Raw genomic sequence first — 26,109 nt, forward strand, 5'->3', positions numbered from 1 at the left:
TGACTTTGTGTGGGAAAGATACTGGTGTCTTTGCGGCTGAGCTGTTGGGGCAGAAGAGGTGACCGGGCCAGCTCCCCTCAGGTGATGTCTGATCAACCAGTGCTGGACTGGCCCTGGGAGTCGTGCTGCTGCTGTCACGAGTGTGCTGAGACACTAAGCAAGAGAACAGGGTGGGTGGTCTGATATTAGTACTAATGTTCTAGAGCTTCAAAGATTCTCAGTTTCACAGGTAAAGTAAGGATGGAAACATTGGCCCTTTCTGGCAGGACCAGGGCTAACTGTAGCCATCAACATTATTTGGAAAAGTGCTTTTTCTTTTTGAGTGTCTAGGTTTGGTGTGGGTGAGATGTTGACTGAAAGAGGGAAGAATGTGAGTTTGTCCAGAGTCGCACCCTACAGAGGAAGCCCATTTAGTCTGTTAAACTGCTGCTGTGGACAGGCTCTCTGTGAGCGTTCTGTTGGGATGTATAGAGCCTTCAGTGATAGTGAAAGAGGGTTCTGTGTAATGTCAGCCTCCATATCTCAGCCAACAGAACAGTAGTCATGGGAGGAAGCATAGTGTGTGTGTTGTTGTTTGCCCAGACAGTGCCATTGTTTGTGTTTACAGAGCCCAGGAATGGGATGATAATTATATGCAAATTAAATGTTCTCAACTTGTTCAGCTTTAAATCTCAGATCTGTAATTAGTGGTTTAATTCTACCTTTAGATTAAAGACAAATTGCAAGCCTGCCTTTTGAATAGCATGTATTTTTATTAGAATTGTTTAGAGTACTCTCCTCAGAAATGGAAACACACTCCACTAAATAAACTAAGTGCCTTGTAAAGCAATAAATTACAAGTTGGTAATGGTTCCAATCAAGTGCTCATTGTTATTCCTCAAAGCTCCAAAGGAGAAAGTGACTTGCTAGTCTGTCCATCCGTCCATCTTTCCTTCCTTCCTTTTTTTTTTTTTTTGAGATTTTCTATTGGTAGATTCATAGGAATGTTTACTTTTTGTAAAATATAAAACATTCAATATGTTGTGAATGCTTTTGTTAGTACAAACAAAATAGACAGTCTGAATAAGTACTCCGGCAATAGAATTTACTGTTTGAAATGTAAACTTTTAGTATACATGTCTAGTCCATATGGTACACCAGAGCCTCTGATCCCCGTTCTCAGCTGTCTGCTGAACACTCCTGGTTTAAAATCAAACTACCCTCCCGTTAAATGCTGTCTGTTCCAGAAGGATAGTTCTGGACTCTTGTTTCTCCTCACCTCTGTGAATAGTCAGGTGCCTGTGATCTAACTAAAGTTAGAAACCTTTAGTGCACACGGTTTAATCCCCTGCAGTTGGCATGAGCTTTCTCCTCAGCACCGTCTCACAGCAGCTGATAGTGTGATTCTGCTTGCCAAGGAAGCCTGGCTGGTGTATCTATCTGCTCATACATACTACGCCTCAGTGGCAGCTTCTTTCTCGTAGTAGCTCAATGCCTGCCTTTCCTAAAGAGTGAGAAATGCTTCCCTCATCCACGGCCTGCCTTCGTCCATCCTCTCCCCAGCCCAAGGAGGTGACTTAGCAGTTTCTTCTGTCATCGGCATATTAATATTAATACAAACCTTATTTGTGTGTTGCCTTTCGCCTCATTACCCTGGTTGTATCTAGAAACAGGCTGCTGAAGTGTAAGGAGGTCTAAGGGGAGTTGTGTGATGACGAGACCCAGGGTTTGGCTTAAGATGATAAGATCAGAAGGGAGCTGGGAGTATAGCTCAGAGGTAGATAATCTGCATCTCCTCTAAGACAATGTAAGGCTGATGTTCTCAGTGACAGAAAGATGCCAGTTGCTGAAGAAGAGCCAAGCATTCCTTACCTAACTTTGTGGTCAGTGTTTCTTACATGTCACATAACATGCTGGTAAAGTGGGATGGGCACTTTAGTACTTACACTTTGCATCCGTGTCCTCTGGGAGACTTTTCAGAAAGTGAGTACTCAAATATAGTTTGAATATGTTAAGTTACATAATTATGTGACTATAATGTTCATTTTAGATACAATGTGTTTATATATAAAAAAATATGTATAGGCAAAATCCAGGTCTCAAATACATTTAGGCAAAACAACTTTCATTCTTCCCAATATAGATGTGTACAGTCTTCCTTTTTTTTTCCCCCCCCAGAAAATTGTTACTGTCAAACTTAGCTTCACAGTCCTTCTTTGAAGTTCTTGAGGTTCCCACTGTAGGAGATGGGGTGTGTCCCTGTGTTGTGTGTATGCCAGACCCAGACTTTACCACCGTGCCAGACTCCTGGCTGTGCTGCTTCCCCGCACTAAATACTATGTGCATTTAAAGAAACTGTGGGTACTTACTTCAGCCTCTTGTAAAGTGGAATTTAGACAGACTATAAGTATTTTGTATAGCAGTTTGTCACGTGGGAAAATGTGTGCTGTCTTGGTTTTAGTATAGTATTGTGTCTATTAGTTGTGAAGCATTTCAGTTTATTGTGATTATGAAAATGTGAGCTAGTGTCAAGCTTTTCACCATCTGTTAAAGTCTCATGTAAACTGTGCTATCGAAAGTGTTAAAAGTTTATAGACTCAAGCAATATGCTTTTCTTTGATGCAGAATTGTAAGCTGTTATAGTTTTGGTGTTCGTGTATAAAGGAATTCATCATTAAAGATACTGGACTCTTCAAGAGGAAAGTCTTGGATTTTTGTTGTTAACAGAGTCTAACAATTTGACTCAGACATTATATAAGTCAGTTTCCTATAAGCAGTACTATAAGAGGTGCTTTTTAGAAGTATAGTTGATATCCATGCTGTCCTTATGAAGTTTAAAGGAGTTGATTACTAGCCACCCATCCTCCCCAGAAGCAGAACTAAAGGCTCATAGTAATTAACTTTAGCAAGATCCTACATGTAGTTCATTTAAACTTTATTATTTTCTGTTCTCCAGATGGGCTATAAGTTTCACTGTGATGCAGAAAACCTGGAACTTCCCTCTTGTGTTGGCATCATGTGGTTCAGAGTGCATAGTGAAGGGAGCTGGTGAAACAGTGCATGTTCTTGTGGAAGGGGAGGGTTAAGACAAGACTACTCTCATCCTTTCAGCATTTGCCTAACACACGTGAACTTGGGTGAATTTGTTAAATTCTCATAGCCAACCTGAGGCTCTCCAAAACAAAGAAGACATGGGCACACTGTTGTTGGGGGTGGGCAGTTCAAACTCTGAAATCCTAAGATCCAGCCTGAAGAGTAGTGGGTGACTCCAGGGTGGAAGATGGTCACTTCAGTTGGGTAGATGTTGTGAATTCTATTTTGCTGTTGAGGAGATTGGGGCTTAGTCAGGGTGAAAATGTAATGAACTCATAGAACTGGTGGGAAGTAAGTGGTAGTTTGACTCCATATATTTCTAAGCCCAAAGTCTGTGTTTGTGGTTACAGTAGCCAGTTCTTTAACATAGCAAGGATACATCCTAGTGTTTCCTGAGGGGCTGCTGTATGTGCTCACACGTGTATACTTATGTGTCCACTCACCACCATCTTTAATCTCAACATCTTCTTTATTCACTGATGCTTTTTTTCAATTCTTATGTGTCTAATGATTTATTCATTTTTTCTTTAAGTGTCAACCCAGAGAAGTTGATTTCCATTTTATTTTTTTGTTTGTGAAGTATGGTAGTACATATATATATAATTTCCTAGCATTTGGAAAAGTGAGGTGGAGGGTCAGGAGTTCCAAGAGCAACCTGAACAGAGTAGCACAAATAGTTTATGCCTGTTTTTGTGTAATTTGTGTAATTGGTAATCCAAAGAATATACTTAAGTTCCTCTATAATGTTACATTAAATATTTTTAACTTTTGCTTGATTATTTATAACACTGTCAAGAAATTATATACCAACCATAATCTACATACTCAAAGATAACTATTCAATAAAAGTAAATTTAATAAAATAATATGTAGTCATTTAAGAAGTCTTCAGGGGAGGAGGAAGCAGAAATGGACAGATAACACTCAACAGGTATTGGATTTTAATATTTAATGTTAGGTTCCCTAAAAATGCCAAGCACCCTAGAGAGCATGGATACAGTCTATCCATGCCTGTGTACCACTGTAGTCTCAGAGAGTGGACAAGACCTCCTGCCTCCATGGGAGGAATGGAGCTTACATAGTGGAAGCCAGTGTGGTTAGGAAAGGAAACCTGGTAGGAAACAGTGGTTTCTGCTGCTCAGTCCTGCTGTGTAAACACAGCCTCTGGTAAATCTGGGTAAGGATCCTGTACTGGATAGTTTCTGTTGTCAATTTGATACAACCTAGAGTCCCCTGGGAAGACGGAACCTAGATTGAATTGCCCAGATCTAGTTAGCCCATGGCCATGTTTGTGAGAGATCATCTTGATTGATGGGAGATGAAGGAAGGCCCAACCCACTCTGGGCAGCCCCATCTATAGGCAGGTGGGTGTGAGCTATTTAAGAAACCTCACTGAGAATGAAGCAGTGAGAAAGGCAGAAGGGCATGGCCTAGGCTGCATTGCTCTCTGGTTTCTGCTTCAGGTCTTGGTTGAGTTCTTGCTCTAACCCGCAGTGATGGCGGGTGACTTACAAGTGTAACGCCTAGAAACATTTCCCTCCCCCAGGTTGCTTTTGTCAGTGTTTATCGTAGGCACAGGAAAGCAATGCAGAACAGAGCCATACAATACAAGATGCCACAGCAGCCTTCAGTGTGTCTGACAGGCAGTCAGTGTTGTGACAAGTGGCCTAAGGGTGACAGTCTCAATTTAACTTGCCAACTTGTCACTTGAGAATATTTAGATCTTTAGACCCCTTAGTCCCTCTCTGTTATCAGGCAATTGGGAGGAGTTGGTGCTGAGGATAGAAAGTGTGGTAGCTGGGACCTTGGGTCCATGTTTGGGGTTCCATTGTTCTTTCCTGGAACACAGAACCTTTTGCTTCTCTCTGGCAGGCCATCTGTGTCCGCTTATCCTAAAGGAAGCTGGAATCTGGGAGGTCTGTCTGTGAGACGAGCAGTGCTCCCTTACTGCATTTCTGTGTCAGGGATAGAAGGGGTCTTGTCACTGAGGTTTGTACCAGTTGTCCCTGAGTCCCTTCCCTTTGTGATCATTACTCTCTTGGTTTCAGTGCCACACATTTAACCCTCTTTCCCCTCTGCCTAGCCTCAGTGCAGCCTGATTAAAAGCTGAACGATGTGCTTTTCTTGTTCTTGTGTTCTTATCATAGTTACCCATTTGTGGCCAGCTGTGTGTAGGACAGCAGCTGCAGGGTAAGGAAGCTGAATGCTACTTTTTTTAGTGAAAAAATAGAGCTGTTTCCTAACACAGCACTCGGTTCCATTATGGGGTCTCACTGGTCCCTCACATCAGTGCCCCATGCAGCTGGAACATCAGTAATAGTGGACCATGCTCTGGTGGCTCATTAATGAGAGCGTTGACTATCTGTCACCAGTGTTAGAGACACATATACCTTGTTGATTATGGTCTGGATTCTTGCTGCCAGAGTTCATGTGTAGTAAAATCTGAGGGCTACTTTGAAAAGATGCTGCTGTCATTACTTTTTAGGGGTGGGTCATGTGCTGTTACAGTTCAGTAGATTGACAGCAGTTGTGTCACAACAAACATTTTGTTCTCTCTGCATGGGAATAAGATTGTGTTTAAATACAGGGGTTGTAATACACTGGGTGGGAGACTTAACATCAGACTTTCTTGCTATATATAAAGTCAGTTGTTTGAATCAACGTATTGTTTTTCAAAAAATGTACTTGTTCTACATTAGGAAGGGGAATGGCTTTCTTATGACTTAACAATAGAATGGGAAAACACAAAGTGCAAAATTGTTGATAGTTTGTGGGAACTGTTTTACAGTTTGAAAGATTCACTATCCTTATGTGGTTCAGAGACTGGAATTTTTTTCTTTTCTTCCTTTTCTTCTCTCTCTCTCCTTTTTCTTTTCTTTCTTTGTTTCTTTCTTTTTGTTGCTTTAAGATGTTTTATTTTATTTTTGGTTGACTTTCTCAAAGAATAGAAATGAGAGGCAAACGGAAGGATGTTGCATTCCAAGGATGTTAGAATTGTGTTTTCTAAATTCAAATGAGAAACAGATCGGGGCGGATGGCATCATTATCTCTTCGAGGTCTGAGTTGTAGAGACAAGAGGCTGAAGGATGTGATGAAGTTAGCTTTAGAGTTTGATGCGATTGTTTGGATCAGGGCATGTGTATTTCTGAGCCAGTGGTTTACAATTCACATTTTATCTTTAAGTAAGAAGAAACTAGGAACAACTTATTTCAATGTCTGAGGGGTGATTTGTGAAGCAGGTCTATGTAATAAAGTTATATATAGATAAGTTGCCCTTTATCATTATTGTATCAAAGATTTAACATTTCACATGCTCACGAGAGCACATGCATACACATAGGTACACACACATGTACACACATGTACACTCAGGAGAATGCTAACAAGTGAAAGCTATATAACTAGATATGAGTTGTAAGGTATGGACTATAAATTGTTCCACTTTATTTTGGGGACGTGGGATAGTTCTTACGCAAAACTGAGTTGTTGTTGTTTTTTTTTTTTTTCCTCCTACAGAACTGGCTAGATCCTGCAAAGGAAATAAAGAGACAGCTGAAAAGTGAGTATTTAAGACCCATACTTAAATTAGTTCATATTATTTCTGCCTTTAATAAAAACCCATGGGATAGCTACTACAATTGTCACATAGAATAGGGTGCTGGTCCTGTTTTGCATGCAGAGATAACAATACTTTAAGATACTTGTGAAAGTGACTTTAGCTGGACATGGTGTCAGGAGCATGCAGTCCTAACACCCAAGAGGCTGAGGCAGGGATCCTGAGCTCCAGGCCTCACAGTGCAACCCAACCTTAAACAACAACAAAACCACGAGTATGACTGTGGGTGGCTTTGAGCCTTCCCTTTGAGGAGGCAATAGACTTATTCTTACATGTCTGTGAAGTCGACTTGTATGAGATTATAGCCTGGCTTTTAAAAAATACATTGAACTTTTTTTGGGTGACATTTATGTTGTATGTATATGTTGTATATATCTGAATGTGTGCATGGGTGTGCTTGTGTGTGTGTGTGTGTGTGTGTGCGCGCGTGCCCATGAGCGTGCCAGAAGTCAACCCTTGGTGTCTTCCTTGATTACTCCCCATCTTGTTTTCTGAGATAACAGTTTCTCACTGAACCTGGAGCCCATCAATTTGACTAGATTGCCAGTCCATTGAATGTGCCTTGCTCTACAGTGTCCACCTCCCCAGTCTGGAGTTCAAGTGCATGCCTCTGCTGTACCCTGCAAAGATGGGAGTCCAGGCTTCATGCTGTGCAGACTGAGCCATCTCAGCAGCCTCACGTCCCACCTTTTGTTTGAGATGATTTGCTTTGTGATACCTAATATAATTAATTGTATTATTCATTTTCATTTGGAACTGTACATTTTTTTTGTTTTTGTTTTGATGTTTGTTTGTTTTTTAGTTTAGAGTTTTTTGTTTGTTTGTTTGAGACAGAGATTCTTTGTATAACAGCCCTGGCTATCCTGGCACTTAATTTGTAGATCAAGCTTATTTATGTTAATTGAGGTGATAACAAATTACTCAAAATAAAAACCACTCAAACCTGGTATTTGGTAAATGACTGAGATTTTGTAATTGCAGATCTTCCCTGGCTGTTCACTTTCAATGTGAAATTTTATCCTCCAGATCCTTCTCAGCTGACTGAAGATATCACCAGGTACCTTGTATTTACATTTTGAAATAATCTTTGCTTATTACTATTGTTTATTTCTGTGTTCTGTGAGTATGGTTGTAACTGTAGGACTGAAAGAGCAATAAAAGAAAGTATGGTATGAAATTTTGACTGCATATCTGTATGTGTACCACCTGCATGGCTAGTACATACAGGGAGAAGAGGGAGATGGGTTACAGGCAGGTCTGAGTCAGTGTGTAGGTTCTATGAAGCCAGTCTCTGCCCCTTGTAAGAACAGTAAGTGCTATTAACAGCTAAGCATCTCTCAGTTAATATATATTCCTGTGTATGTCAGAGTATATAGGGTGGACATGTAGAGTAAGAAGGTAACTTGTGGAGTCTGTTTGCTTCTCCCGCCGCTGTGGACTCTAGGGATTGAACTTGGGATATTAAGCACATGTCTTTGGGCTGCAAGTACCTGTAGCTGCTAAGCCCTCACACTTGCCTCCAGCAGCTGTCAAAACAAAATAAAACAAACTTAGATGTTCACTTAAAACTGGATCTTGTCCCAAATAGCTTGAAGTATTATTACCAGTGTCAAGACTTTTAATTACTCTTCTTTGGTTCTTCTTTTCTATTTAAGTAATAAAACACTTGAATAAAAGAAGGTATTGCCAGCAAATTTACATCCTGTGTCTTAGATATATGGTGAAAGGCACTTACCTTCAGGGTTTCATATGTTAATAGTTTACCCCGTGTATACCTGTGTTAATCTCATGTATACAGGTATCATATGTTTATATTTACCTAGTTAGTAGGCAAAGGAACCTCTGTGTGTGTGTGTGTGTGTGGACACAGGTGTGGGAGATGTAGTACGGCTATGGTGGGGGTTCAGCAGCCTGGGATCCAACTTAAAATTCAGTTCTCCAGAGCAGTACTGTTGTGTTTGTGTAGTTCTACAAGTCAAAGGAACACAACTGTCCTTAAAAAGAGGACTTCTGAAATGCATGAAAATACTCAGACTACATCAGTGAGAAGATTCTTTAACCAGAAAATTCTAGAGCAATTGCCAGAGCTTGTGTGAGTCCTTTTGTAAGTGTGGGGCCATGCTGCTCCTAGAGTTCCTGTCTCCTGTGGGATTGACCCATGGAAACTTGGGTAGAGTTAAGCTGAACTGGAGCCCTGCCTGGTTGCTCAGTGCTTCACCAGCCTTGAGGCCTGCCCAGAGACTGTGCCTCCCCTATGTGAAGGACAGAACAAGAAAAGCAAGAGACTGACAGCTCTTAAGACTTATAGTGGAGATCACCTGTCAGCCCCGGGGAAGGTCGTCATGAAGGGTAACCCTGAAAAGATCATCTAAGTGAGGTCACTGCTGTTCGTCTCAGGGTCACTGGAAACTTCAGCAAATGGTAAATTTGCTGAGAGCAGAGAAGAGATTAGGTTTTAATATATGTCCCCAAAAAGTGTTGATAATGGAGCTGAAAAGAAAAAGAAAAAACTTCATAGAAAATAAATCACATTTCATATTAGTTTAAGTAAAAACCAACACTTCTTATATAATGGTGTACTGAGACAGTTATCGCCTTGACTCCAGGTAGTTGTTGCTGTTCCAGCTACTAGGTACTGATTCCAGGCTCCATGCCAGCCGTTTGCTTATGCACCTAACCTTCACTGTCACCCTCAAAGGCAGCACAGTAGCCTTGGGCGTCAAGCACGGTAACTTGTGCAGGACTATACATCAGCTCTCAGACTTCAGAGTGCCTGCTCTTCTGTGGAACGGAGCTAGCTCTCTTGTATAAGAGAGTGGACAAGCAAGGGTGTCAAGGTAGATTTAGCAGGACTGTTGTTGCTAAAGGCATTTTAGGAAAAGAGGAAATTAGTATGAAAGGGTAAGAGTGGGCAAGAGTGAGTGACTAGATTTTTTTTCTTTTTCCTTCCTTCCTTCCTTCCTTCCTTCCTTCCTTCCTTCCTTCCTTCCTTCCTTCCTTCCCTTTCTTTCTTTCTTTCTTTCTTTCTTTCTTTCTTTCTTTCTTTCTTTCTTTCTTTTTCTTTCTTTCTTTCTTTCTTTCTTTCTTTCTTTCTTTCTTTCTTTCTTTCTTTTGATAAATGATTGCTGTCAAAATGTCTATTGTCTTAATTAACTTTTCGACTTAGTTTTATAAACACACCAGCAGTTTAGGAGCTCAAGGAGCAGGGTAAAAGATCATGTTATGAAACGGCTATTTTTGCTATGAGTATAAATAGTCCCAATAACATGTATTTGTTTGCAGTGGGATGCTAAAATGTAAGGTTGACTGATGTCTCTCTCGATGTCCCTCACAGATACTTCTTGTGCCTTCAGCTAAGGCAGGACATTGCCTCTGGCCGCCTGCCCTGCTCCTTTGTGACTCACGCCCTCTTGGGATCCTACACCCTGCAGGCCGAGCATGGGGACTATGACCCGGAAGAGTGTGACAGTATTGATCTTGGTGACTTCCAGTTTGCCCCGACCCACACCAAGGAGTTGGAGGAAAAGGTGTCAGAACTGCATAAAACTCACAGGTCTGTCGTCGATGAGCTGGCAGGAGACAGACACATGGTGGGAGACAGACATAGGTGGATTGCTTGCTTAGCATTGAGAAGCAGCTTTAATGTCTACTGGCTCCTTTGGGTGCTTGTCCAACACTGATGGGCACAGCCTCCAGCTCTTGAGATGCTCTTGTATGGTTGGTTTTAGTGTAATGTGGAGATTATATTCTTGATAAACTCCTATATCAGAGTAGTGTGTATTCCCACATGACTTCTCCCTCACCCTGTTATCCTCAACCAGTACACAGGAAGCAGACTTGTGTGCATACTGGTATGACATCAGTATAAAATATAAAGTATTACTATATTTTATAAGAAAGCCAGGGAGATAGTGGGGGCAGATGATATCAAAACACACTATATTCATGTTTGAGATTTTTCAAAATAATACTTTTTAAAAAGCTAAAAAGGTATTGAAGCATCTGGATTGGAAGTGCAAATAGTGACGGGTGGGGACAGCTGAAGTGAACAGCTGGCCCCATGAGTCACAGAAAGCGTCCCTTTGTTTGGGTGAGGAGTACTTAAATTACTTGAATGGTATGTGTACTTTTGATTACTTTCATACTTCTGTCAAAATGGAGTTTTATATGAGTTTTTTAATATCTTTCTAAGCTATAAAATATTTACATATGAAGACCATAATCTTATGGAATATTGACTAAAATCATTTTTGAATAACTTTCAGAGATTTAAAATTCTTAAGGGGCATTATACATTAACTTTTGTTTAAAAAAAATGAAAAGGGCAACATTTGATTCCCCACCCCACCCCACCCTTTATTGAAATTCTACTCAACAGACATTTTCTTTGTCACCCAGATTTGCACTGGTAGTATGAAATGCTGTGTTGGAAATGAAGACTTTTGGGACAGAGATCAGTTTGCCTGTTGCTTAAGTTTGTTTGGCTGGAGAAATAGAAAGGAATAAAAATACATTTCTCTAGGCAGAGTACTCTGCTGCTTGTCATACTTAGAAAATCAAATACAAGTAATTCTGATCAATACTAGCAGAATTAAACGAACAACTAGGAACTTACCAGATTTAAAATTGCAAAGTCAGAGTTTGCTCGCTCATTCTCTCTCATTAGCATGGGTTGCACCCGTATTGCTTGGGCTCTTCTCCACAGTGAGAACCACAGAGTGTCATTTCAAGGAGAAAGTGGGAAGGGTGGAAGTCCACCTTCTTGAGCACGCAGGCTAAAGTTCACTGGCCTTAGAGGCAGAGCTGCATCTTGTCTCCTATTCTGCTTTTCTACAGCCAGACAGTTTCCCCCTGCAGCCCCCACTCTCCAGGCCTGCGAACAGCCATATCTGTCATGAACACACACGCTTGCCTCTCCCGGTGACACAGTGTCTTTTGATTCTCAGGGGCTTATCTCCAGCACAAGCTGACTCTCAGTTCTTAGAGAACGCAAAGAGGCTTTCCATGTACGGTGTCGACCTGCATCATGCCAAGGTATTGTGAATGAATTCCAGCTTGGTGACTGAAGTTCTGAGAAATTTCCACTTTCACAAAGCCTGATTCTTTTTGGAAAAGGTGGTTTGTCACCACTTTGGTCTGCAATATTTCTTGGTGACTACTTATAAAATTCATGCTGTGGGAATCCCTTGTCTCTCTACTTCCTTCTTCTGTTGGTTTTATTAATGTCTCTTTAAGAGTTCTTACTACGGAACTGTCTTTGGTAGCCCTTACTCCTTACCCTGTGGTCCTGGTTCATTGCTATGCTCCATCTTCTGCTAAGACCAGTGGTTCTCAACCTGAGGTTTGTGTGTGGCCCATTGTGGGGGCTGAGGAACCCTTGCATAGGATTTGCCTAAGACCATTGGAAAACAGATAATTACATTATGATTCATAACAGTAGCAAAGTTACAGTTATGAAGTACCAGCAAAAATAACTTTATGGTTGGGGCCAGAACTGCATGAGGAACTGTTTTAAAGGGTTGGAGCGTTAGGAAGGCTGAGAACCCCTGTGTTAGGCCCAGTGCTGCTGTCTGGGCTCCCTATTTCTTCCTCACCTCTTTTTTTGGGAGAAGAAAGCATATCTTGAAGCATGGAAGGGCCAAAAGCTGCACAGATGTGCCCTGGCTCCAGGTCATGAAATCCCGCAGACTAATTTCAGAAGTAGTACACGGACGGGATGATGGTGGCTTCAGCTGTCTCACCTGGGTGGGATGATGGCGGCTTCAGCTGTCTCACATGGGTCGGATGGTGCAGGCTTCATCTGTAGTACATGGGTGGGATGGTGGAGGCTTCATCTGTAGTGCATGGGTGGGATGGTGGAGGCTTCATCTGTAGTGCATGGGTGGGATGGTGGAGGCTTCAGCTGTCTCACATGGGTAGAATGGTGGAGGCCTGTGATAGGAAGCCTGGGTTGATTGAGAGGACACCACTAACGAGCATTCCTGCTGTGTGAGACCTACATGGAGTGGTGAGACTTTAGGAGGACAAGAGGGAAAGTGATAGCTTTGGTTTGTCTAGAGTCAGTATCTGAGAGATTCTACCCATTCTGCCAGTCACATGCAGTTTACGAAGTAGCTATCGTGCTGCCAGGAAGCATCCACCCAGAGACGCCTTCTCTTTCTAGGTCTCTGGTTAGTAACTCTTGCTTTTGTGTTATATTTGCAAAGGACTCCGTTGTTCTTGGTGGCTTTATTTTAAAATATTTTTCATTTCAAAATAATGTATATTTAACATAGAAAATGAAAATCACTTGTATCTCTTTGTGTAGAAAGAAAGTTAATGTCTTGAAGCATTTTCTTGCTTGACTTCATTTGTGTGGCTGGGTTTTTGTTGTTGTTTGCATCTCTGAGGAGTCTGATTCTTGGGCTTCTTTATTTGAGATCTGCTCTGAGTGTCTGTTTTATTTTTGCTTTACTTTGAAATAGGATCTCACTGTGTAGCTATGGCTGGCCTGAACTTGCTATGTAAAACAGGCTGGCTTTGAACTCAAGAGATCTACCTGCCTCTGTTTCCCAAGTTGCTGGGATGCAAGGTGTGGGCCTCCACATATGGCTTTAGTTGTTTTTATTGAAATTGTACTTACATTTACAGATTTTCTCCCTTTGAGTTCAGTGAATAGTCTCTGGTAATATCATATGTTTAAACTGCTAGATGAGACACTTCAGTTTTTTTTTTTTAAGATTTATTTATTTTTATTTTATGTATGTGAGTGCACTGTAGCTGTCTTCAGACACTCCAGAAGAGGGCATCGGATCTCATTGCAGATTGTTGTGAGCCACCATGTGGTTGCTGGGATTTGAACTCAGGACCTCTGGAAGAGCAGTCAGTGCTCTTAACCACTGAAACATCTCTCTAGCCTGAAACACCTCAGTTTTAAAAAATGTATTCACGTATACTGTCTTTTTGAGATTTGAATGTATTTGTTTTATAAACACATGAAATAATAAAGAGAACACCTTGTCTGATGTTGTCTATGGCTGGCAGTCACCTTTGCCTGAGACTCTGATAAATGTTACTACTTAGTAAGTCTGATCTTCCTAACGCTGGAGGGGCTTTGTTTGTTTGTTTGTTTTAGTTTCTTTTTATTTGTAGAAGAAAAGGGGGCATGAAAGCACAGACAGTAGTCCCCAGGGATGCTGGCATGGTCCTGTACCCTCTAGGTCTGGCAGAGTGGCTGCCAGACCTCTGTAGAAGGCTGGTCTGCAAGGGCTTGTTTCTGGAGGTGCCGACTGTTAGAACCAGCTGATGTGACTACACAGGGAGGGAGCCTTCAGAATCTCAAACCACTCAGGAGACCTTCCACCCAGGCAGCTTCTTGGGGCAGAGCAGATGGCAATTGCTGGAGTCGGTTTTTTTTTTTTTTTTTTTAATTGTTATTTTTTTATTGTGCTGGTGGCACAGTCAGACATGAAGATTGAGAATGCTTTTCCTCCTTGCACTTCGTGCTCTCATCCATGACTCTGTTCACAAATACTGATACATTTAAAGCAGTGTGGGCCAGCCATACAGCCACTGATTTGCTTGAGTACAGGTCCAGTTGTGTTTGTTTGTTTGTTTTTAAGTAAAGTAAAAATACTTGTTTGTACTGTCTAAATATTGTTTCGTACTAGATTGAGCTGGCTTTGTCTGTTTCCAGTGAATGTCACCTCCTTAGCTATGATGAAAACAATGTTTTCTGCCATCTTGCACCCTCTCCCGTTGGCCATGGGTGTTGATGCTTTTGACAAACACTTTAGTTTGAGGCCAAGTAGTTTGGGCACCTGTGTCTAATTCACCTGACTTTCTCTGCTGTTCCGAGAGAGTTGAGGCCGCTCGGATTCCGGAGAGTAGAGACTGGCTATTTTACTTTGTTTTACTGTTGTGTGTTTGATATGTAAGTGGGTATGCGCAGCACGCTCCATGGTGTGTGTGGAAGGCAGAGACGACTTTGGAGCTGGTTTCCTCTATCTCCCCATGGGCTCTTGGGTCGTTGGGCTTTTGCAGCAAACCTTCATTGGCTATCGGCAGCCCAGTGTGTTAAAACCCGTTAGTGTGGTCTACTGTAAGTTTGTGCCCTTGTATTTGAATTATTCAGGTATCATAGCAGAAAATGAAGTTAGTATCAATTAGTTATATTGTATGTGGCGCTGTCAAACATGCTGTCATTGAATTGAGACTTCTTAATGTGTTGTCTTTGCTCTGTGTGAAATTTTATCCCATGTTGTTCATGATTTCTTAACATGTGCACTTCTCTTGAGTCGTACTGTTGAGAGTTTCTCTGTCTTGACTGGGATTATCTGTGCCCTGATGGAAAGAATGCTTGTGTGTTCTGAGCATTGTGCATCTCTTATCTTAAGTACTGAGTGACTTTGGAGGGGAAGTGTCCTGTGCTTCCTTTTTAAACACACTTGAAGCTGACTGCTCTTTGCTTTTGTGTGTTTGTTTATGTGAGCAAATAAACCAAATTCTTCAGATGTGGGATTATCCTGTATTATCATCTATCCCAAGTTAGCTCTCTGGGGAAAGGAAGCTATGGATGACTTTGGGAGTAGTCTCTAGTCCTTTGTAGCTGAAGGGTGCTGAGTGAGAACTGTGTGTCAGCACTTAAGGTACTGAATGCTTGAAGGGTTCAGAGGCTTCAACACTCTAGAAGACAGATTTATAGGTATAATCTTACCAGCTGCCAGCTAGCATAGCCATGTGAGTTTGGTGATAAAATAGTAGAATGTACCTTAGAGCAGGCCAGGCAGTCTGTCCATGGGGACAGTCTTGCTCCAGGGGCATGCTCTGTCCTATAGCCTCAAAATGCCTCCACTGGCGGTTGTTTCTTCCTTGTTAACTTGTTAACTTCCTTGTTGCAGAACTTGAAAATGCATAAGTTAAATCTTTTACAGATTATGTCTTATAAATAATATTTTCATATCATTTTGCAAATTCAACCTGATCCCTGAAGATGAATCACTTTATTAATGGAGTTAATTTAGGTACTCTCACTAACATTTAAATGTAAACATATTATGTTGACATTTTCACTTGTTTGAAGTTTGATTTGCCTCAGTCTACCTAACTTGTCACTCTAACTGTACCATCGGTTATCCTTGGCAGGACTCAGAAGGTGTGGACATCAAGCTGGGTGTGTGTGCGAATGGCCTTCTCATTTACAAAGACAGACTGAGGATCAATCGTTTTGCTTGGCCGAAGATTTTGAAAATTTCCTATAAGCGCAGTAATTTCTACATTAAAGTTAGACCAGCAGAGGTGAGCAGTGTCTCGTACCCTGGGCATGGCTAAAGCACTGTCAGTGACCCCTTTCCTCTTAGGAGAGGTAAATGAATTCTTCCATGGAAACATTGCAGAAGGAAACCTGTCTTTGATCTTCATGCTACACAAGACATCATTCTTAATGATATATGAACATTCTTGTTGCTGGTTTACAAAATTAGTAGATTGTTCACAGAAAGGGATCTTTTATTCCCTCTCCCACACATAGTAGGAGCTTTTTGTTGTTGCTGCTGTTACCCCCCCACACACACACATAGTAGGAGCTTTTTGTTGTTGCTGCTGTTACCCCCCCACACACACATAGTAGGAGCTTTTTGTTGTTGCTGCTGTTACCCCCCCNCACACACACATAGTAGGAGCTTTTTGTTGTTGCTGCTGTTACCCCCCCACACACACATAGTAGGAGCTTTTTGTTGTTGCTGCTGTTACCCCCCCCACACACACACATAGTAGGAGCTTTTTGTTGTTGCTGCTGTTACCCCCCCCCACACACACACACATAGTAGGAGCTTTTTGTTGTTGCTGACTCAGGTAAGTGATGGAGTGTACTGTAGTGGCACTGAGTAGTCAGTTTGCTTGGGCAGTCGGCAATTCATACTGCTTTTCACAGAAACAGTATCCCAGTCGGAAATTTGTTTCTTGTATGATTATATAGATTGACTGACAGTTATTTACTAAAGAAGAATTCCTTCTGCCAGAAACAACTGAATCTGCTTACAGTAGCATGTAGCCATTGGTTAAAAATGGGCTGATTTTGTTTTTATGGGTCTATTCTAGCTGGAACAGTTTGAGAGTACCATTGGATTCAAATTGCCAAACCACCGGGCAGCTAAACGGCTATGGAAGGTGTGTGTGGAACATCACACTTTCTACAGGTAAGGGAAGAAGTCTTATGGAGTTGCCAGCCGTACCTTGTCCAAGCCAGATGGGACGGATGGCACAGCAGATGCATCTGTGTCCTACACCAGAATTGTATTTCACAATGGCTATCTTTGTTGCCTGCAGCCATGCTTCAGTGTGCCATCTGGTTCTTTGCCTCCTCTCTCCCCATCACCACCACTGGCCTGTCATTGGTCCATTTGGTTGTTTTGTTAAGAGGATCTATCCTGCTCTCAAGCCCCTGTCTCCTAACACACTAGCTACCCCAGTGTGCTGCTACTGGTTTAATCTGATGTCCTGACATGGCCATTTCTGTGGTTATTGACGCAGTGTCACAACCTTGGGTATCAATGCTATTTCAGAAAAGTCTTTTTCAGCATTAGTTGGGTCCTCATTGCTGCCAGCCCGCCAGCCTGCCAGCCCTTCTGCCTCCCGTAGCATCTGAACTATTCAGTCTTCTAGAGTCCTTCACACTGGCCGTGCCTCAGGATTGCTCTCAGTGCAGTGCAGTCACTGTAGAAATCGGGGGTCACAAACACCCCACCTTTCTTTAATCACCCCCTTTCCTTCCAAAAGTATTATAGCTCCATCGTGCCACCTTCCTTGTTTAATGTTGCCTGTTTTAAGGAAGGATAGACATTTTTTTTTGGTTTATTTATTTCATCCCTCCTGTATTATCATCTATTCCAAGTTAACTCTCTGGGGAAAGGAAACTATTGATGACTTTGGGTGTAGTCTTCAGTCCTTTGTAGCTGAAAGGCGCTTAGTGAGAACTGTGCGTCAGCACTTAAGGTACTGAATGCTTGAAGGGCTCAGAGGCCTCAACACTGTCAGTCTAGAAGACATCAAGGCATCCTGCTTGGCAAATTTACTTTATCATAGATACCTCTGGCTGCTTTGGCCAGTTACATATTCATGCTTTCCAAAGCAAAAGCCCCAAACTAAAAAAAATTCCCCTAAGAGCCCCTAAACTTCAAATCTCAGTACATGGGAAGTAGAAGCATGGTGGCTCTCTGAGTTCAAGGCTAGCCTTGTCTACATAGAGAAATAACCATGTAATAGAGCAACAATACCAACAAACCCTCCAAACCTCCTTTGACTCCAGGCCACAGCTCTTGTTTTATCTCCTTAAGGCCTTCCTCAGGGCTGCTCTTTCCTAAATCGTTTGCTGGCCTTCATTGCTTTCATCTCCTCTGCCTTTGCTCACTGGTTTATAAAGCCAGATGGGGTAAGTGTTGTCTCCAGACTTAGGACCAAGCACTGTGCTGCCACACTAGCCATGGAATAGTGACAAGCTAGACAGCCTCTGTTTTCCCTTCATTATCCCTGCATGATACTAATAAAGGGTCCTTTATTTCTTTATGGGCTTGTTTTCAAAATTAAATGAGATTTTACATAAGAAGCAAACAAGCTGTTTCTAGTGTATAATAATGAAAAATAATGTCATCAGTACCACTTTAAAAACATTGTAGTTATTACAAATGACCAGTTCTTGCAGTGAAATGGAACAGATTTATTTTCAAGAATACTCTAATATGCTAATTTTAGAGAAGACATAATTCAACATATATTTGAATCTGTCTGACTCAGCTATACTAATTGTAGAAGTCCTTGAAAAGTTTAGATGTTTCTTGGTAACTAGAATAAATGCTTTCTGAAGAAGTGTGGGCCTGCCTCATATAAAGCTAGATAATGACGTCGGCTCTACAGGTCTAGAGTGGACAGAGAGCAGGCTTGCCATCAAAGAACGATGCCAACAGCAAGCATCCTGTTGGAAATGACAGGTGCTAGGAATGCTGTTATTGTTAGACACACTTTATTGTCTTAGAGTGCAGTGGTTTGTTGTTTTATAGAACTAAGACCAAAAAGAAATAAGTGATGATGTATGTAAAACGTCTCACGCAAAATGCTCTAATGGATAAATATCTGGATATATACTTAAGCAGTACCAGCTGACTGACTATAACCTTAACAGAAAATAAATTAGAAGAAATTTGATTCTGTAGAGATCCTTTCATGTGGACATGGACAGTAGATGTCTTCTCAGCCCATGGCAATGAGAAAAAGGGCAGCTTTCAGATTGGGTGGGGGACAGCAAAACCAAACTCACCCTCAAGCTCATTTTAAGGACTAATTGTTTTATGTTCTACTAAGACAGAGCATCTCAGCAGCAGCTCTAGTGATGGGTCAGAGGTCAAGGCTTGCAGCACTTACCTTTTCCTAAATTTCCAATACTCCGAATAGAAAACTTACTCCAAGTCTGCATCCCTGAGATATCAGAGGAGTGTGCTTCAGCTGTGTGTGTGTGTGTGTGTGTGTGTGTGTGTGTGTGTGTGTGCGCGCGCGCGCACGCCGGTGCATACACCCGCACAACGACAATGAGAGCACAGACACAGACAGGACTGGGGCAGGCTGCCATTCGAGTTCATGGTTTAAGAGCAGCTCAAGCAACATAGTGAAACCCTCAAACAAAATAAAGCAAGCAACCCATTGAGCTGTGGTTTGGATGTGTCTAGAGTTGAGGTGACAGTGGACCCCAGGTCTAGTTACAAAAAGTAAATTAACAATTGCAAATCCAAAAGATTTTAAATTTTCTTTAAAATTGTTTTCTTAAGCATAAGAAGTTTAATTGTTTTGAATCTATTTTGTAAAAAAAAAAAAACAAAACAGAAAATGTATTAGAATTTGAAAGAGGAATATCTCTTGAAAATATGTGATCTTTAAAGTGCCCTGTCTGTAATTTCAGATCTTTCTTTGAGATCTCTTTCAGGGCCCAGTGCATGTGTCTTTGTTGCAGGAGTCTTTAAATCTTCTCTATTCCTGAGTAGACTTCGTTAATAGACAAGAAGGATCTATGTGTCTTTAAATCTCTATTCCTGAGTGGACTTCAGTGACAGACAAGAAGGAGCCATGGGATTTGGCTAGAGAATATTTCCCAACCTCTGGCTGTACTGCCCAGCAGCCTTCCTCCCATTTCTATAACTGATTGCTTTTGTTCAGAGCAGTTCGAGGTCATGTTCATAAAGCATTGCGAGCTGGGGAAACTCCGAGTTCCAGCCATCAGGAGGCAGCCCGGGGTGAAGAGTCCTCAGAGTGCATGCTCTCAGCACAGCGCTCTGTTGTATCTCTGAGGCTAGAAAGTGGAGTGTGCCTTATGATATGCACATGGCTTTATGTGTCCACCACATGAATAGATGGGGCCAAGAAAGCCTGATGTCTTAGGTTCTCTTATTTAATCCTGACTGTCTCTCTGAGGTAACAGAGGATTTAGATGACCTCTGAGCAGTATTATTCCTTACCACCTTGACTTAGAACTCGTCTTTCCCTAAGCCGAAGATTTCCAAAATCTTATGCAGAAGATCTGGGAATACCTGGAATGATTTTAGGGAGAAAAAAAAAAAAACCTTGTAAAAGACTGACTTTTCCTTGGAAAATGATTGAAATCTCCATATTCTTGAACTTTCAACTAAATTTCATTAGTAAATTGTAAGATCTCTGAAAGTATATTTTTGTTAAGTGTTTTTCTAACTCAAATAATGGAAAGATGATTTCAGTTGTATCAAAAAAGCTATTAAAAGCATGCTTTACATAAGTCAGAAAATTATTAGCCATTAAGTTTGAATTCTTGCATTATGAACCCAATTGCTTGGTAGAGTTACACCGGCAAGAAAGAATATTAGCCACCTCTGAGAACTACTGTCTGTTCTTCAGGAACAGATTGCATAGCTCAATAGATTCCCTGAGTTAGATGGGTTTTTTTCCTACCAGAAAGAGGCATAAACATTACCAATTGCTAATGATAATGGGCCTTTTACTTGACACTTGGAGAGCTAGCAGCACAAATTCAGACATATGTGTTTACATAAGTGATCTACACTGAATCAGATAAACACTCTTGATACGCACTCAGAGCAGCTGCTCTTGTGGTTGGGCTTAAAAAAAATGTGAGCACATTACTGTTACAAAACTACCTATGGCAACCCCTTCCCCCGCAATCCGGTGCTGCACTTCAGCCCCAGTACTTAGTGGATGAGTTGGAGGCCAACTCTTCTCAAAAACCCAAAATAAGAAGAAAACCACACATACAGATAGGAAGGATGTTTTTATTAAGGCTGTGGAGCAGTAATTTTTTGACTGATCATATATGAAATGAGAACTTAAAAATACATACCTGTGCTTTTGGTTTTCTTAATCCACCTGAAGACTTTGTCCTTATTTTATTTTATTATTCCTTCTTTGTAGGCTCGTGTCTCCAGAGCAGCCACCAAAGACCAAGTTCTTGACCCTGGGGTCCAAATTCCGCTACAGCGGCCGCACACAGGCACAGACACGAGAAGCAAGTACCCTCATAGACAGGCCGGCACCACAATTTGAGCGTGCCTCTAGTAAACGTGTCTCGAGGAGCCTAGACGGAGGTAACACGTTTATACTTTTGGATTCTACTCATCTTTTCTAGTTCAGTGGTGTCAGAAAACAATAATCTAGTTCATAAGACCATGAGACACCCTCTAGAGCAGTTGTCTTCAGCCTTCCTGATGCTGACACCATTTAACACAGTTCCTTATGTTGTGGTGACCCCAACCATAAAACCATTTTGTTGCTACTTTGTAACTAATTTTGCTTCTGTTATAGATTGTGATGTAAACATCTGATATATAGGATATCTGATATGGATCCCCCATAGAAGTCACAACCCGTAGGATTGAGGAGCACTGGTCTCAAGGGATAGACAGTTACCCCCAAATAAGTAAAATGTTGCTATTCTCAAAGTAAAGCAATTGTATGCAGGTTGTCACTCTGAACATACATTTTTGTTGTTGTTTATGTATGTTGTTGGCAGCATACATAAATAGTATGTATTTTTGTGTTTATAAGCTATTGGATGAATATGTTTCTCTTGGTTTTATTTGATTATGATCTCTAATGTGGCTTAATTTTTTTTTTTTAATACATTTTTGTGGTCCTCTGGAAGAGTATTAAGTGCTCTTAACTACTGAGCTTTCTCTCCAGCCCCTCATTTGTTTGTTATTTTTTTAAAGCTTGCTTTCTTTCTTTCTTTCTTTCTTTCTTTCTTTCTTTCTTTCTTTCTTTCTTTCTTTCTCTTTCTTTCTTTCTTTCTTTCTTTCTTTCTTTCTTTCTTTCTTTCTTTCTTTCTTTCTTTCTTTCTTTCTTTCTTTCTTTCTTTCATGTGAGTACACTGTAGCTGTCTTCAGGCACACCAGAGGAAGGCATTGGATCCCATTACAGATGGTTGTGAGCTACCATGTGACTTGCTGGGATTTGAACTCAGGACTTCTGGAAGAGCTGTCAGTGCTCTTAACCGCTGAGCCATCTCTCCAGCCTCCATGGCTTAATTTCTTAAACTTGTTAGTTGCTCACATTGCTCTATGGGAATTTGAGGGTATGTTTGCACATGGATTCCAGTAATTATAAAACAGTTATAAACTACTCAGATTTGAAGGTGTGCTTTCCGAAGTTTACCAGACTCACAACAGTGAGAGGTCATTCTAGGTTTCAAAAGTATTAACTTTAAATATGGTTTTAAATAACAATAACAAAAGTATTAACTTTAAATATGGTTTTAAATAACAATAACAAAAGTATTAACTTTAAATATGGTTTTAAATAACAATAACAAGAGAAATACATACTCAGGTATTTCTGGGGAGATAGTGTAAATATTCATGGTTTCTCTTAGAGTTCTGGTGAGCTACATATTTGTAGTCTTACATGGCAACATTCATGGATTTAGGTGATGTTTCTTTTCCACATATTTGTCATATTGCTTATTAGTAAATTAGCAATTAATAATGTTTATACAAAAGATGATGTTACATTTTTATTAAACTGCTTTTCTTGTTATATAACAAAATAATATTAATTTTCAGTGAAAAATAGTTTTTCAACCTTTTTCATTATATTGAATATTAATATTGAATAGTTTGAAATTTTTATTTTTATATTGCACTATTAGCAAAAATACCATTTTGATTGTTCCTTTATATAACTATAGAAATATGAAATATGAACTTGAATAGCAAGATGTTAAGTACCTAGATAAGACAGATGATTCCTAGACTAGTAGAAGATTCTCACAGGTTAGCCTTGCTCTATTTTTCTGGGTAAAAGAAATGACTAAATAGGTGCAGGCACACACAGTTACTTCCCGGGCTTTGCTTGTGGCTATTTTGATATATGTGGTTGTTAACGCACAAGAGTCTTCCTTAAACTTTTAAGGAATCACCAGAAAAATACAGGCTTCAAGCAAATAATTGTCCATATTTCCAGATAAGACTATTTATAGAGAATAACAGTGTCAGACAACAACTAAGTATATTCCGTAGTAGGTCTGAACAAAACATGCCAGTTGGAGTAGGCATCTCTTGAGTCTGCTCTTGCCATGGGTAGATGCAGTTGCTGTCTGTTGTTTCTGCCCCAGAGGAGCCTTCTGGGGACCTTTGCCAGCTTTTGTTGTAAGATTGGAGGCTGTAGAGTTCTCATGTTGTGTTAGAGCTAATGAAGAACAGTCACCCAGGGCATCTTTGTAGGCTGTGCACTTCTTTGGGAAACCTGCCATCTTGATTGAGCAGTTATTGCAGAAGGTGAACAGTTTTCCCGAGGAAAAGCTATAGGCGTGGCGCCAATCCTTTATTTCCCATTTGTGCTTTGGACACTGTGATCCATCAGATGGGCAGGGCATCAAAAGGATGATTGTGTTGCTGTGAAAAGTAGGAGACTTTGCTTGCTAGTATGGCAGTGAAATCTGGCTGGGGTCTGTGTTCTGTTTCCCAGCACGGCAGAGCTGCTCTGACCCAGTGCCGAGCTTCTTCCTTCAGCCTTTTACCAGGGTTCCATCAGTGTTGCTGATGTGTGTTGTGTTTGAAGGTTTGAACAATATAGTTGAATAATCTTCCTTTAGTGATTGCATCACAGGCAGAGTTGAAGGTGACATCAGAAGACTTAAAAGTAAAGATCACCCAGAGCAGCTGTCGTAAAGCAGGGAGCCTCCTCTGAGGTTAGGAACAACAGCAGTCTTCATGAGTTTTCTGAACCTGAGAGTTACCAATAGATGGGGTGCTGGGCTGCGTAAGTAGAGTCCTCAGGGAAGGAAGCCTCCTCAGAGGCCTAGAAGGATGAAAGAGAGACAGCCATGACAAGAGAGGAGAACATAGGTCATCCCAGGTAGTGGAAGGTGCAAAGCGGCTCGGAGGTGAGAGACCAGAAAAAAGACAGCACACTCAGGCCTTGTAGGCAAGCCTGCTGCTGCTAGCTAGGCTTGCTGGCTCCATTCTGTAGGAAGCCTTGGAGGGACTCCTTAGAGTGTTGGTCCTATCGTGCAGAGTGCAGTGTTAGTTTTGAAGAATCAACTGGTCCCGGAGACTGGTGAGAGAAGATTGAGTCAGGAAGCCCACAGACTGCATGCAGTGGTCACATGACACTGTCTGCTGTGGTCTTCACCTTAGGTTGGAGCAGACCACTTGCTTACGCACAGAATGGGTGAGTGTTTAAATGTGTGCCATCAACATATTGTTGACTTGGATTTGTAATTTTTAATTTTATATTGACTCATATTTCAGTATTAGTATAGTTGAAACTATCTTTTGGTCAGATTTTTCATTTTGTCATAATTTGTGATGGCAGCAAGTGCTTAAAATTGTATAATAAGTCAAAGAGGTATGCATAATTAGATGCTTCTACACTGGAAAATTAGTAAAACCTTAGCAAAAACCAGCTTTAGGAAATAAATAGGTATAATGTAAGATGTGAACTCATTTTAATGTTGTAACAATTTGTGTGGATCTTGAAAATACATTCAAGGGCCCTGTTTGACTTGCTAGTATTAAAGGGTGATGTTCTAGAATTTGAGGTTCCTGGCTAAAGCAAATGGGTCTAAGTAGAACTATCATTTGATGCAAAAGCAGGGCTAGGAAAGGGGCAGGTTGTGGCGGGGCAGGCGAGGGGTGTGGAGTGTTTGGTACCGTGTAGAACAAAGATTGAAAGGGTAGACCCCTCGTTGAACTAATGGCTTACACACACCATCCTTTAACAGTTTCCGGCTTTCTGGGTTTTTTGTTTATTGGAATTTTTCTTGGTGCATGGAAAAAAGTAGACCACAGGGTATCTGTAAAGCACTTTTTATAAGGAGGAAAAGACCTGAGGGGTATTTCATTGTTCAGGAGGAGTCTCTGGTAGAGAGACTTGTCACTTGGCTTGCTGACTCTTGAGGTGATCCAACACTATGACAAAAACACTAGTACAGTAGGTTCTGCCTCACTGAGAGAGAGAGAGAGAGGACTGCAGCACACAGTAGGTTCTGTCTCACTGAGAGAGAGAGGACAGCAACACACAGTAGGTTCTACTTTACAGTGAGAGAGAAGACAGCAGCACACAGTAGGTTCTACCTTACTGTGAGAGAGAGGACAGCAGCACACAGTAGGTTCTACCTTACTGTGAGAGAGAGGACAGCAGCGCACAGTAGGTTCTATCTTATTGTGAGAGAGAGGACAGCAGTACACAGTTGGTTCTGCCTGACTATGAGAGGGAGTATTGGTGACATTGTAATTCTGCAGTTGGGTCGAGAGCTCCTCCTACTGGCCAATTCCACATGCTCAAAAATCTGGATGGATTTTTAAAAACTCAGAATATTAGTAGAGTTTTGTGTTAGTTTAAAAACAAGTTTATATTACATATTGATATATCCAAAGTTCAAACACTATGTTCTAGATACATTTGGTTAAGGGGTTCTGTTCTTCAAAGCTTCAACTGGTCTAATATATTTCAACTTCTCTTCTAATTAGCCCCGATTGGTGTTGTGGACCAAAGCCCTCCTGGAGAGGGCTCAGTGCCTGGCCCTGGAGTTATCAGCTATACTACCATCCAGGATGGCCGGAGGGACAGCAAAAGCCCAACAAAAGCTACACCCCTGCCCGCTGAGGGAAAGGTACGGCCCATTAGCACTTGTGCTGCTGTGCAGGATGCTCAGATCAGAGACTCTCTGCTGCCTTTAGTAGTTAAGACGTCAGAATTTCTTGTCGTTGTGTAACCTATGCTTACAATCTTATATGTTTCAAATGGAGGCTGCTACTTTGCACTGTGATTTCTAACCTTGTTTTTATTATTTTTCAGAGTAAAATATTTGTTTCAGTGTAAATTATACTAATGCAAGAACAGGGTAGATTATACAAAAATAAGAAAGCAATGCACTGGCATTTCTTGTTTTCTTAGTTTATTATCAGTTGACT

At 41.1% G+C, this 26,109-nt stretch overlaps 1 protein-coding gene across 9 annotated transcripts in view; it reads left to right on the plus strand.

Annotated features, from left to right (window-relative positions):
* Epb41l2 (erythrocyte membrane protein band 4.1 like 2) overlaps positions 1-26,109 on the plus strand; it is a 154,731-nt gene that overhangs the window by 95,006 nt on the left and 33,616 nt on the right. For all 9 annotated transcript variants that reach the window (XM_029482274.1, XM_021174888.2, XM_029482275.1 and 6 more), the window contains exons 5-12: positions 6,589-6,631; positions 7,670-7,745; positions 10,023-10,241; positions 11,635-11,722; positions 15,812-15,964; positions 16,766-16,863; positions 21,110-21,282; positions 25,666-25,808. In XM_029482274.1, coding sequence (XP_029338134.1) covers positions 6,589-6,631; positions 7,670-7,745; positions 10,023-10,241; positions 11,635-11,722; positions 15,812-15,964; positions 16,766-16,863; positions 21,110-21,282; positions 25,666-25,808 — 993 coding nt within the window. The remainder of the gene's footprint in view (positions 1-6,588; positions 6,632-7,669; positions 7,746-10,022; positions 10,242-11,634; positions 11,723-15,811; positions 15,965-16,765; positions 16,864-21,109; positions 21,283-25,665; positions 25,809-26,109) is intronic.

This window comes from Mus caroli, chromosome 10 (genome assembly GCF_900094665.2).
Source record: "Mus caroli chromosome 10, CAROLI_EIJ_v1.1, whole genome shotgun sequence".
Taxonomy (NCBI): domain Eukaryota; kingdom Metazoa; phylum Chordata; class Mammalia; order Rodentia; family Muridae; genus Mus; species Mus caroli.